At 41.3% G+C, this 13710-nt stretch overlaps 1 protein-coding gene across 1 annotated transcript in view; it reads right to left on the reverse strand.

Moving 5' to 3' along the window:
* Positions 1-13710, reverse strand: part of PCNX2 (pecanex 2) — a 318318-nt gene that overhangs the window by 269905 nt on the left and 34703 nt on the right. Inside the window, 4 exon segments of the mRNA XM_030935586.1 lie at positions 4462-4555; positions 6092-6237; positions 6388-6535; positions 12075-13391. Of these exon segments, the coding sequence (XP_030791446.1) occupies positions 4462-4555; positions 6092-6237; positions 6388-6535; positions 12075-13391 (1705 nt within the window).

Genomic DNA, 13710 nt, shown 5'->3' on the forward strand with positions numbered 1-13710 from the left:
GCCCTCCAATTTACTGCAGCCATCACCACTCCTCTCTACCATTCCACACTGGGCCCCCTTCACCTATTTATCACACCTGCCTGGGCTCTGAGGAACCCTGAGCCTGTGACGCCTCTGTGGGGGATGGGAGCCGGGAGGGAGACTCACCTGTCCACCGGCCACTTACTATCTACATGAAGCTGAGCACTTCTGACAATCAGTCTTAGTTTCCTTATCTGTAAAATAGAGCTAGTATCACCATCCTCAGTTTGTTGTGCAGATTAAATTAGGTAATTTAACATTTAGCTTAGTGTATAAGTGTTTAACAAATGGTGGCTGTTACTACCTGAACTATTGCAGGCAAGTGCCTCGTTCAGGGCCACGAACTGCCGTAATAGTGCACATGGGAACAATGGGTAAGGTACAAGCCACTCGGTCCTTCCATGTGGCAAAATCCTGACCTGCTGGCATTTCACTGGCTCTGCTCTGGTTCCATTCTTTACCTCTACCATGAGAGACAGAGATACAGCGATGACATCCCCAGGTGCACATGAGCTCAGACGAGTGCACACACGCACTAGTATGTTAATTCAGAAATTCAAAGATCTAAATTGAGCCAGATGGCTGGTTCTTATTCCGCTTTCTGAGAATTTTTCCTTCAGATAGCCAACTCAGAGACTCCCAAATCATCATTACATCATGGGCTTCTGCAAAAGACAAAGCTTATAACAAATCCAAAGAAATTAGCCCCCCATGAATGGGTAGCACAGCTTTCCATGTGTCAGAATCTGGGGAGAAGTTTGAGACAATTGGAATATCCACCCTAAGCCTGTCAGACAGTAGTTTAAATCCAGAAGATCATCTGACTGACATAGGACTGACTCGTTTTTCTTGAGCACGAATTAAACAGATGGTAGCGCCTTAACTGCTTTTCCAGAACTACCTAGGGAACAGCTTCAATGCTGTAATTTTGCTAAGTGAAGTGACTGGAGTTTTGTGCTTATGCATCTGACAGGAAGCACTGTATATTTCCTGTGCCCAAATGGGCCGCTGAAGGCCACACCACCACATAACAAAGTCTCCTCTATTATCTATCTTAAGGACTAACTATACATATAATAGCAAACCGTGTGTATTATTTTACTTTATCTTTGAAGCACAAGAAAGAGAAGTTACACATGGCAATGGGTACTTCTTTTCTAGAACTCTTCTTGTTTGTTGGTGTTTTTGCTACATTTTGTTTTGTTTTTTGTAGAGATGGAGTCTTGCCATGTTGCCTAGGCTGGTCTCAGACTCCTGGGCTCAAGTGATCGTCCCACCTCAGCCTTCAAAAGTGCTGAGATTGCCAGGCGTGGTGGCTCACGCCTGTAATCCCAACACTTTGGGAGGCCAAGGCCGGTGGATCACGAGGTCAGGAGCTTTGAGACGAGCCTGGTCAACATGGTGAAACCCCGTCTCTACTAAAAATACAAAACTTAGCCGGGCGTGGTGGTGGGCACCTGTAATCCCACCTACTGGGGAGGTTGAGGCAGGAGAATCACTTGAACCTGGAAGGCAGAAGTTGCAGTGAGCCGAGATTGCATCACTGTACTCCAGCCTGTGCGAAAGAGCAAAACTCTGTCTCAAAAAAAAAAAAGTGTTGAGATTACAGGTGTGAACCACCGTGCTCAGCCCTTTTCTAGAACTCTTAAGACCAACACCCTGTCAAATAATGCTGGAGAAAGAGCAGATAGTCAAAGACCCAGAACTTGCTATCTGAGACTGGTGGACCAAGGCCTTGCCCACTGGAGCATTCACACACGAGAAAAGCTAGGGGTGACTAGGGATATTCAATGAAGATTTTCTTCAAGGGGAAAGTCGCTTGCAAAAAAACTTGAACATTTTTCTCTTTACAGGAGCTCAGTAATTAATTCAGTTGCCATTTCACCAGAAACAGAGTCCTCAGGGGTCACTTGTTGATTTTGCTGCCCGGCTTTTGTCCACAGAACTTCAAATATCCCTCGGAGAGTCGGCCCCATCCAGTCTCAGGGGGAACCTCGAATCCAGTTCTGTGTGTGTAAGCCCAGACCAAGTGCTTGCTTGGTCCTAGTGATTGGGCTCAGGGAATATGGCTCAGTCAGAACCAATCAGACACAATGAGACCTTTCATGGGGTCTACGAGAAAGAAGCATACTGTTCTTGCTGGACTTAGATGAGAAAAGATACAAGACCTAGGGTAATGACAGCCATCTTTTGACCGCTAGGGTGAGGTGTTTGAGAATGGTGTCAAAACAGAGGAACAGGAGAGCGACGGAAATGGCAAAACTAGGCCCCAATGACTCAATCTGAACCTCTTTATCTAGACACTCCTGAAGATAGATGGACTCAAGACTGTTCAGTTACATCACCGCAAAATCCCCGCTTTGAGTAAACCTGTCTGAGATGGGTTTCCCTCCCGTGTAACAGAAAGGGGTCTGACTGTTCTATGGACTTGAAAAGGCACGTAGGAAAGGGCCAGGTATTCTGAGACTCTTCACTAAGCCACACGCCTCACAAGAAAGTTCAGCATCAACACTGCTCAGTTGACTCTCAGACCAACACCCTCGCAGCACCCCAACACAACCTCACCAAAAGCCATTTCACCAAGGCTGAATGCACTGTGGCAAACCTATGTCCAGGCAGCTCTGGAAATGGAAGGCAGGTTAAATATAAAAGAGCTGTAATCTGGAAAGGAAATGCAGAGGAAATGAAAGAAAGTAGAGGCTGGACGAAGTTTAATAAAGAGAGAGAAATTTAAGGGGAGAAAGCAAGTTAGCAGGTCGTGCTAGAAGAGGCAGAGCCTAAGGAACTGAGGCTTAATGAAAACACTATAGGTCCTCTCTCTCATTTTTATTTGGATACTGTAAATTTTCAGTTTTTTAAGGCTCTGGATATATGGCCTTATTCTAACTATCATTACTGACAAATGCAGTTCAAGTATTTAACCTAGAGGAAAAATGACATATATTTATCCTGGGGGGGGAAATTAAAACCAAAAATCTTGTAACTTTACTTTGGGATAAAACAAGAATTTGTTCTAAATTCAGCTTAGAAAAACAACTTTTAGCTGGGAATTGCAGAATAATATGGCAGCTTTCAAAGCTGTGTTCTCATGCAATTACATATTTTGTCTGAGAAAGCTGCCATCTTAGATGACTAAACTCATCAAACCATCATGACGTCTAGAATGTCCTGGAGGTTAGAGTAAAGATGTGGATAGCAAACCTCCCTCTCCTCTTGGGTGTCCATTTGCATGGGGACTCTGCATGCTTGTTGGATGGAGAAGAAGAAATTTGTGCCATCTGGATTGCTGCAGGGTACCTGAGGGAAAAGGAGAAGGAGTGGACGGCAAGTGGGGGATGAACAATATTTCTGTTTCCCCACACGAGTGACTTTGGGCACATGCAGGCTGCTTTAGTGCAAAGCTCAGAAGGGACTGCATGGCGAGAGAGAGCCATCACTTACAGTTCCCATCAGACCTACCTGAATGGCAGGCACTAGCATTCCTAAGCAGGTAAGAAACAGTAGTGGCCCTAAGAAACAGAGAATGCCCTAAGAAGCTGGCACATGACAGCATTCCACCTGGAGGCCAGAATGCAAGGACAAAGACAGCCTTTATTCTAAGCACACAGAAGCCTCCCTCTGAATTTCCCATATACCCTTGGGAAGACTTTAAACTTGGAAAGACACATGGGGTCACAGGCTCTGAAATTAAGGTTTAGATGTGAAGCGCAAGACTTTCCAGTTACACCGCAAAAGTCTCCCATAAATCCTCAAATATACATATAATTCTAAAGAAGGATACATGAACAATTTACTTCCACACTTAGAGCAACCAACTGAGACATGGCCATATGGATTATCCACAAAGAATCTTGAAGCCCAGGATGAAGGATGAATTCTATCTGCCACTGACAAGATGTACAGCTTGCCCAACACACTATTAATCATCATATGTCCCAGATATGCAAACTAACTTAATATCAACTTCACGTAATTTAATATCAGCACAATTAAGAAAGTTATTCAAAGCATTCTGAAGTAAAATAGAAAAGATGTGTATCTATCTGTAAAACAGTTTGCCTTCATTACTGTAAATGAGAATAAATGAGAACTAAACACATTTCTAGTCCGCTCCTTGGAACAAATTTAATAATGTGTTTGAGATCTGCATCACCATCTTTCTTGAAGGGAACACTATTATATTTAGACAGGGTTCCTGTCTATTTATATTACCTACATGTTATCTTCGTTTTTGGAAGCAGCAACAATTAAAATGGTTTCATTTATTTTTCATTATTTCAGAATGTCAGATTTTCTTTTTCTTTCACGCAAAACTACATGCCTTAACAACTACAAAGGGATTAACACATTTCTTCTAAACCAGAATCCTCACTTTATCTTCATTGCTGTGTCTCCTAGCAATGCAACAGCTCTCAAGCCTGGAAACAAAGCTCCACTCACCGAGCCTGAGAGAGACAGTCATAGTTTGATGGTAGAGGCTGTAAAGGACCTTCTTTCTGATTTCCAGATTTTAAATAACAGGATCTAATTTCCCCTGTAAAATCAGAAAATTTCAGCAAAGAATATGACATAATTATTCATATAGAACTGTTTCAACTTATACAATTTTCAAGTTAAAAGGAAACTTATTTTGGTCTGTTGTAATAACTGTTGACAATCTGGATCCATTCTTTGTATTTCTCCACAGAATGTATATCCTGAGAAGTTGAAGGATGTCTGAAAGAAACGTGACTAAGAAATTTTTCTTTGACCTGCTTCCCTGCTAATATAGTTAGACAAGTTTTGACTTGGTTACTTATTATTTAATTGCTTTTGATAGACTTATTTGTATCACCTCTTAATTCACTTTACATACATTCTCCTCATGTGTCAGCATGATCTGTGCTAGCATATAACTGGATTTTTTTGTATACGAATACCTCAGTGTCATGTGCAAAAAGCAGCTTATTAAGAGTACAGTTTTGATTGGTGGACCACATGAGATCATCTCTGCCTCCAAATGTGCAGATGAGCAAGTGCCACAGCACGCTGACTGACATGTCAGCCTGTTAATGAGGAAAAGCAAGAGATGGAATTAATTTGCAGAGTTCAATTAGCTCCACTAAAGCAGTTCAGGATATTGAGGTATGAAAATCCGTTCCCTGTCTAATAATGTAAATGGTTTCTGCCCAGAAGAGCTCCTACGAGTGCCTTCTTCAGTTGACACAGGAAGCGTAATTAACCTTGTCTGTCGTGAGCAGCTGGAAGGTGGCCCTCAACTCAAAGGTGTTTTCCACCAAGAGAAACCTTAACGACAACCACAGCCCCTGTGGAGGCTTTCATGTAAGTGCTAATGTTGTTCTTTATGATGTAAAAGTCCCTTATATTTCTGCACATGCAAAAGCATTTAAAACTATAAACTACCAAACTCCAGATAAAGTAACCATATAATTTATTCTCCAAACCAGGATCCTTTTGAGAGTAAAATAACAAGCACTACTGGAGCTATATGATACATAAGCCAAGACCCATTCCAGAAAAACTAGGACCTATGTCACTTATCCTTTGAACTTTGAACTTGCCACTTTATAATTCTCTATGTATACTATTTTAAATCCTTTTTATAACAAGGCGATGAAAAAATATATCAAGGTCAGGTGTGCAACACAGGTCCAACAAATATTTACTGAGTACTGGGCATTGCCCTCTTGAAGTTGATAACTGTGAGGGGAAATGCCATTAATCAAATTATTATACAAGCTGTAATATTATCAAAGAAGGAAAGAGGGAGTTAAGAGAACAACAAAATCTGACGAACCTGATTAAGTCTGGGGAGTTCAGGAAAGGTGTTCCTGAAAAACTTACCTTAGGACTAAGATCTGAAGGATCAATAGCACACACAGGCACAGCATGTGTAAAGACCCTGAGATGGGAGGCAGCACACTCCGTTCAAAGAACAGTATGTGGGCAACCATAGCGTTAAGTCTTCCAGTTCTCAAGTCTAGTGCTCAGGCTAAGATATCACAATAAGTCCTGAGAAAGCTGACAGTTTTCCCTGCTTGTTCATTAGTAAAGAGCTCCAAAGACTCACCATGTTCATCAATGAAGACATGCATAGCATCTACAGATATCTCTTCTTGTACAGATGTTTCAGGCCCACTGATGACTTGCAAGACAGAACTATCTTGTTGGGAAGTTACCCTGTAGATTATCTGTCTTTGTCTATTGCCCTGGAAACTTAACACATACAAAAGTTCCAAAAAAAAAAAAAAAAAATGATTAGAAGTTCCTCCTTATCCTTGATAAAGCATTAAAAGCAGAAGCCAGTAAATGAGGCTGTCTCATGGTTTATGACTCAGTGAAACTAAATAAGTAACTTATCCTTACAAGGCCGTAGTCTTGGCAGGCTGAGTGCACGCGGGGCTGGTGCTAGTATGGTCTTGACTTTGTAAGTCTGGTTTTCCTTGCTTAGAACTGTGTCCACGGGGCTTTTCATTTTCCAGGATTTCCTCCTTTTTCTCCTGGCAAGTGTTATCTGAAAAACATTGCTTTACCTGTTAATATAATATAAAATAAATCAATGTGAAAGCTCTGGGAAATAAGTTACCAAAACTGAAACAAGAATAGAAAGAAAATCTAAGCAGCTCCTCTGCATGCAAAAGACTTTTAAATAATTTTTCATTTTCCTAATTATGGAAGTACCTACATATGTTTGAAAAACAGAAGGCCGGGCGCGGTGGCTCACGCCTGTAATCCCAGCACTTTGGGAGGCCCAGGCGGGCGGATCACAAGGTCAGGAGATCGAGACCATGGTGAAACCCCGTCTCTACTAAAAATACAAAAAAAAATTAGCCGGGCGCGGTGGCGGGCGCCTGTAGTCCCAGCTACTCAGGAGGCTGAGGCAGGAGAATGGCGTGAACCTGGGAGGCGGAGCTTGCAGTGAGCCGAGATCGCGCCACTGCACTCCAGCCTGGGCGACAGAGCGAGACTCCGCCTCAAAAAAAAAAAAAAAAAAAAAAAAAAAAGAAAAACAGAAGTATGTATAAGTCTGAGATGTGTTATTTAGGCGTCTACAAACACCTACTATTTTATATACAGGTTGAGGGACTCCCTTGAAATAACTCAGTGACCACACATGTGCCCAGCTGGAAATCACCCATTTAGGTTACACAGGTCTGAAAGGTTCATGTCTCATAAATGAATAACGTCAGATTCTAAAAAATTACAAAAACAAATCTGGCTATTTCAGAGCAAGGTCCCCTTCACCATTTATAAATCTTATCAGTCTTTTTTCTCACTCACTCTCCAAAACTGAATTTTCAAGCTAAATACTTGGCCCCTTCATAAAGCAAATACTTGTAAGTATAGCTGGGGGTGGGGGTTGTTTTTGTTTGTTTGTTTGAGACAGGGTCTGGCCCTGTTGCCAAGGCTGGAGGCGGGAGCGCAACGGTGGAATCACAGCACACTGCAGCTTCAACCTCTTAGGCGCAAGTGACTCTCCTACCTCTGCCTCCCAAGTAGCTGGGATGACAGGCACATGCTACTACATCCAGCTAATTTTTAAAACTTTATGTAAGTACAGGTGGGCATGCTCTGTTGTTCAGGCTAGTCTTGAACTCCTGGCCTCAAGTGATCCTCCCACCTCAGCCTCCTGAAGCACTGGGATTACAGGCATGACCCACCACACCCGGCCAAGTATAGCTGGTATAGCTGATTTTGAACAATATGCTTATTGTACTGTGTAGGACACAGTGAGCTACAACACCTATTCCTTGCCCTGAGAACATTTTAAGGTGAATGAGAATTCCAAGATCAATAGGTGCAGAATGTTTTTATTTTTTTTTTGCATTTTTTGAAGCCTGTTTAAACAATGAACCACTAAGGGTCTCAGGTTATACCATTATGCAAAATGGACTGCATATGACCCTGAGGATCAGCCCTTCCTTTTCTGTGGACACATTCCAACAGTCACTTTTAAGATCAAAAGGACCATTGTACTCCCATGACTTACTCTGAGTAAATGATTGGCTCTTAAGCTCAACAGCCTGTGCCTGAGAGAGCAGAATTAAGCCTGAACCTACAAGTTCCTTCAAGACACACCATTAGAAAAGTCTATCAAGACCTGCCTAAGCCCTCAGAAAGCAAAACTATGTTAGTGTCTGTGGGATACAAATCACATCCTTGCGTATAGAACAAAGTTATTCATCCTGAAACTTCAAGTAATTAGAGGAGCAATGCTGGCTTCTCTGTGAGTCCTGAAGATAAACATTTTCAGCACATCTGTGAAACTACCATAAGAATTTCCTTGGTATGAAAATGTTTGCATTTCATTTGACAGCCTGTCAAGATAGAAGTTTTCACAGTTTTCAAGAAACACATTTATAAGAAAGTGCTATCATAACAAATAGCTTTAGTCAGTAATCATGCCTCATAAAAAATCGCAGAAAGGCACATTGACACAGCTCTCCTGTTTCACACTAAGAGTCTTTGAATTCATTTGTTCACATCTCTTTATCATATCTTAGACTCCTTTTCTCTTAAATGGGTACATTATGTAAATCAACATATGGGTGATTTTTTTCCTTTTTTCCTTAAAAAATACATTTATAGAAATGTTTCTGTTTATAAAAATAGTACACATTCATTGTATGTAATTTAAAACTATACAAAAGAAAAAACTTTGAATCACTGTTAATCCTGCCATCATATTACCACTGGAGCCAATTTGATATATATCATACCAATCTCTTTTTCCTAGATATATGCACTATTTTTTTACAAAAATGAAGTCATAATACAGGTATGGTTTTATACCTATCATATTTATCTTAAACTACTATAAATATTTAATGTTATTGGATATTCATCATCTAAAAGTAGTAGTTATATAATATTACACTGATAATGGTATAATTTAAATAGACCTTAACTATAAATTTACATTGTTTCAATTTTCCATATTATAGACAATTTTTCAAAGATCATTTCTACATACATTCATGATTCTTTTCTTAGAAATTCTTAGAAGTTACAAGACTGAATATACGAATGGACAACGGCCAGAAATTATTCATAACATAGAACTCTGACCAATAATCTGCAGCAACCAGGTGAGAAAATCAACCCATTATCCAGGGTAAGCAGCCCAGGAAGACAACATCCTATGCACAGGTCAGGCTCACAGGAAGTCAGACCACTGTTTCCGGCAAACAATCCGGGAAGCCAAATAATAACCCCGCAATAATTAGCCCGAAATGGTCAGGACTTGATTCACACCTGACAGCTTCCCTAATGTGTGTCCATGCTTCCAACTTAGAACCACCCAAAGAAAACCAAATATAGTCCCCTAATGAAGCACATAGGATGCCTCACTCCTAGTCTAGCCACCTCTAGCTTCATAATGCCCAGAACCTCCAGTCAGGGCACATCCGAAGCCTTCCCTTTTTTCCACTATAAAGCTTTGTCATTCTAGTTGCCTTTAAGTCTCTGCTGAACCCAAGTGATGATGGCTGACTCCCTCACCATAAGTAAGCTCTGAATAAATAGACTTTGCTTGCTGTCATATGGGCAGTCCTCATTGATTTCCACAAAGTAAAATAAAGTTGTGTCAAACAAAAAAGCAAACAAACATGCTTTAAAGGTTTTTCAAAAGTGTGTGGTTTTCCATAGCCTTGAATTCTAGCATATTTCTGAGACCTGAGAATAATCCTCTGAAGAGAACCTGGGCTGGAAATAAGAGTACATCAGAGAGAACTAGAAAATCCTGTATCTTTTTCCAGTGAGGTCCAATTTCAAGCACTGTCCTACTGATGAGCAGGAAAAAGATTAGAAAACATTTCCTAAGCTGCTAATATCATTAAATACCGTCACCTTGTTTTATAAACAAACTCAAAAACTGGGTTTTCAGATTACAATAACAAATACTTTAGTGAAAGAAGAATAAGAGGATATTACCAATCTCAAAGACACATGACACCACTGAAAAACTATCTAAATTGCCACCTTTAATGTTGATGGCCTTCTAAGAGCTAAAAGATTCATTGTAGTCTGTCCTTTCTTCCTTCAATTAAAATCCTCTGTCCTTTTCTAAAAGAAGCATATAATTCATTCCAACTCCTCCCTTCCTGCTGTACCTTCAAGTTCTTGGTACCTAAGCCTATCTCTTCCCATGGAATACCTCATATCTCCCTGCATACAACCTCGATGTCCAATTTAACCCTTCTGATTGAATGTGGCTGGCTGAAAAAATGAAGAAGAGCAAAAACTCAAGCAGGCAAACCAAATAAACTTTACATATGGCCTGAGGGGAAAACAAAAATGAAAGACTAAAATTGATCAAATAGCAAAACTTTTCACATATTTTCCTAATTGAATCCTCACAATAAATCTGTAACATATTATGATTCTTGCTTTGTAGAAGAAACTCCAACACAGATGGATTTGATCAATTGTCCAAGCTCAACCAGCCGGTATTACTGAACCACAATCTGGCCTTGTGCTATCTGGTTCCAAAGTCAGTGCTCTATCCACTGGACACATCGCTTCTGGGAAGGCCTTCATGTGCTGTCTAATACAGCAGCCAATAGCCACACGGCTACTTAAATGAATTAAAATGTAATAAAATTTAAAATGCCACTTCTCATCTGCACAGCTCCCTTTTAAAGTATTAAACAGCTACATGTGGCCATTGGCTACCATATTGGACTGCAGATACGGAATATTTCTATCACTGCAGAAAATTTTATTGGACAGTGCTAGCCTAGAGGTATGAATCTCTATATTGGATAGATGATAAACACCCACATCTTTTATTAGAAACATTTTTGTCTCAAGTTACTCCTGCTTTATATACCGCCCGGTCTGTTAAAAAGTTTAAGTAATCAGAGAAAATTTCTCAGAGCCAACAGTATGGAGCCAGACGAGCCCCTGGCTGTCCAGAGAGCAGAGGAAAAATCCCAGCACTAAGAAACGTTACCACCTACAGCACAGAAAATGAGCTACCATATGTAAACACAACTTTCAGTAAGCATTCCTACCATACAGATGCTACCTTAACACAGATCAATGTAGAAATGATATGCTCAGAAATCACAGCATTAACAGAATTTAAAGCTAAAAGACCTTATAAAAGCTCTAGTCCATTAACATCATTTTAGCCATGAGGAAACTGAGGCCCAGAGACATTAAGTAACCTGAAAATAAACATACCTTATCTTCATATAGGAAATATAATTTAATTTTTATGCAAGGACTCTGGAACAAGACTGCCTGGAATCAAATCTCAGTTCTAGCACCTCCTGAACTTGACACTTGGGAAGGCAAGTGAAAATTTCTGAGCCTCATCCGAAGAACAGGAAGGATAATGGTATATCCACAACATAAAGTTATATAAAGAGTAAGTGAGTTAATATGACAGTAATTGTATTAATTTATCATCTAAACTGGGGACTCTTTTGAGAGAGAAAGTCAGTGCTCTTAATAATTATGTTGGCAAAACATGTGTAAATGAGGACCCTTCCAGGCAAACCACAAGGTACAGTCACCCTCGTTAATATATGCAAAGTGCTTAGAACACTGCCTGGCATAAATTAAGAGCTGCAGAAGAAGAGTTTGTTATTATTATGAGTACAACATGGGATAATTAGTGAATTCTGTATTTTATAATAGAACTCAGCAGGAAAAGTAGATTCACTTCATAGAAATTTGTCTTAGAATCAACTTTCCCAGAAGGCATCTATTTCATAAAGGAAGAAACATCTATTGCAAGTACTTGCCACAGTAGTAAAATATAATTGCTTATTTCTCTGGGAGTAAATAGTCTTGCCTTCTATAGGGAAGCAAAAAAATCATGATAATGCCTTAAGCGTCCTGGTAGAGTAGGACAATATATGTATACATGTTCATCACAGAGCTTAGTCTCGGTAATTCAGCAAATATTGATGACAAAGCCAAGCAACAAACGATTGCCCAAGAGTTGTCCCACTATTTGCAAAATCAAATCACAGAAGGCAAATGGCAAAGAGGCATATTGCCTTCTATGTCATCATCAGAACGGAACTGATGTGGAATCGCACCTCGGAGAAGCCCACTTTCTTCATTCTGCTCTGCTGAGCCATTCAACTGCTTGGATGCGGCCATCTTGGAAGTATTAATGGACTCTAACAGGGAGACAAATTCCAGGAAGTTGGACTCATTTGGTATTTGTCCTTCCTTAGCCTCTAGGTCAGATTTGGAAGTTGGCATTGTTTTCTCTGTATCATTAATAATTTCTGCAGAACTTTTACTCAAGAAGACATCTGTCCCACTGTCCACACTGAGCACCCGGGCATGCCTCTTTTCATGGCTGGACTTACAAGACAATGGGTCAAGGTTAGTCAGGCCTTCCTTCCCCACCTTAGACTCAGAGGCTGTATCAGGCGTAAGCCGGGACGCCGATTCCCAGGGTTCCCGTGAGGAAGAACTGTGATCCTTGGTGGCACTTCCCCCCTCCCCAGATCCATAGCCAGAACACTGATTGGTGGATACCCTTGCCTTCAGTCTCTCTGGAGTCCTTTCACTTCCATTGCCTTTGGGACAAGGAACACCTCCTCCCCCACCCTCAGGCAGGTCCAGGGTGATCACAGGAATTGAGATCTGCTCGGCATTGGGAGAACTGGCCGCCCCTGGGTTAGTTGGCTCAGTGTCAGACTTTACACCGGTCTTCTCTATGCCAACCACCTTCAGGTGGAGGGAGCTTTCCAAATCTGTCATGGAGTTTGGGGTACTGCTCATCGTGATAACAATTTTTATGGGTTCATGTAGACTCAGTGGGTCTCCGGGTTGAGAAGTATCGATGAGAGTAACAGCTACCTCACTATCTGAGGAGTCCACTTCCTGGTTCAAGGGCAGGTCCACCTGGCAGGAAGTATCCACCTGACAGGATGTGTCTGCTGGTTCCTCCACAGGCTTGGCCACGATGGTGTCACACTGAGGGCAGCTGCTGCTCAGGCTGTCCTGGGGTGACTTGCTTTGTACCTGTTCCCTTATGGAACCCTGGGGACAACTGACAGGTTCTGGAATCAGGACTGAATTCTCACTCCCCCATGGCTGGAAAGAAACATCTGTTTCTAGTAAGTCATACTGAGACAAAGACAGGTGGGGCAACTTCTTCAAGGGTCTCTTATCCACTAAGCCACCCTCGGATCTGTGGCGCAAAGGAGGCTGTCCCTTTCCTCCTCTTTCCTTTCCTTTACCATTGATGAGAGTTTCTGTGGCAACTGGTTTTACGGGTATTGCTGACTTGGGCATGGTTTCCAGCATGTGTGCTTGACAAGCAGGTAAACTTTCCATTTTGATACCAGGTGAGGTAGATGACACTGGTGCTATGGGATGGTCTTCTGATAGAATGACACCTGAAATGAACGACACATGGCAACTTTATTAGCATTGGAAATGAATGAGTGATGCCCAAGAGCCAGACCTAATGAATAATAACAAAACTAAAACAGCACCAGCAACTAATGGAATTGGATACTTTTTTTTTAACTTTAAGTTCTGGGATACATGTGCAGAACAGGTATACATGTGCCATGGTGGTTTGCTGCACCTATCAACCCATCATCTAGGTTTTCAGCCCTGCATGCATTAGGTATTTCTCCTAATGCTCTCCCTCCCCTTGGCCCCCAACCTCCGACAGGCCCTGGTGTGTGATGTTCCCCTCCCTGTGTCCAT

Source organism: Rhinopithecus roxellana, chromosome 8, assembly GCF_007565055.1.
Source record: "Rhinopithecus roxellana isolate Shanxi Qingling chromosome 8, ASM756505v1, whole genome shotgun sequence".
Lineage (NCBI taxonomy): Eukaryota > Metazoa > Chordata > Mammalia > Primates > Cercopithecidae > Rhinopithecus > Rhinopithecus roxellana.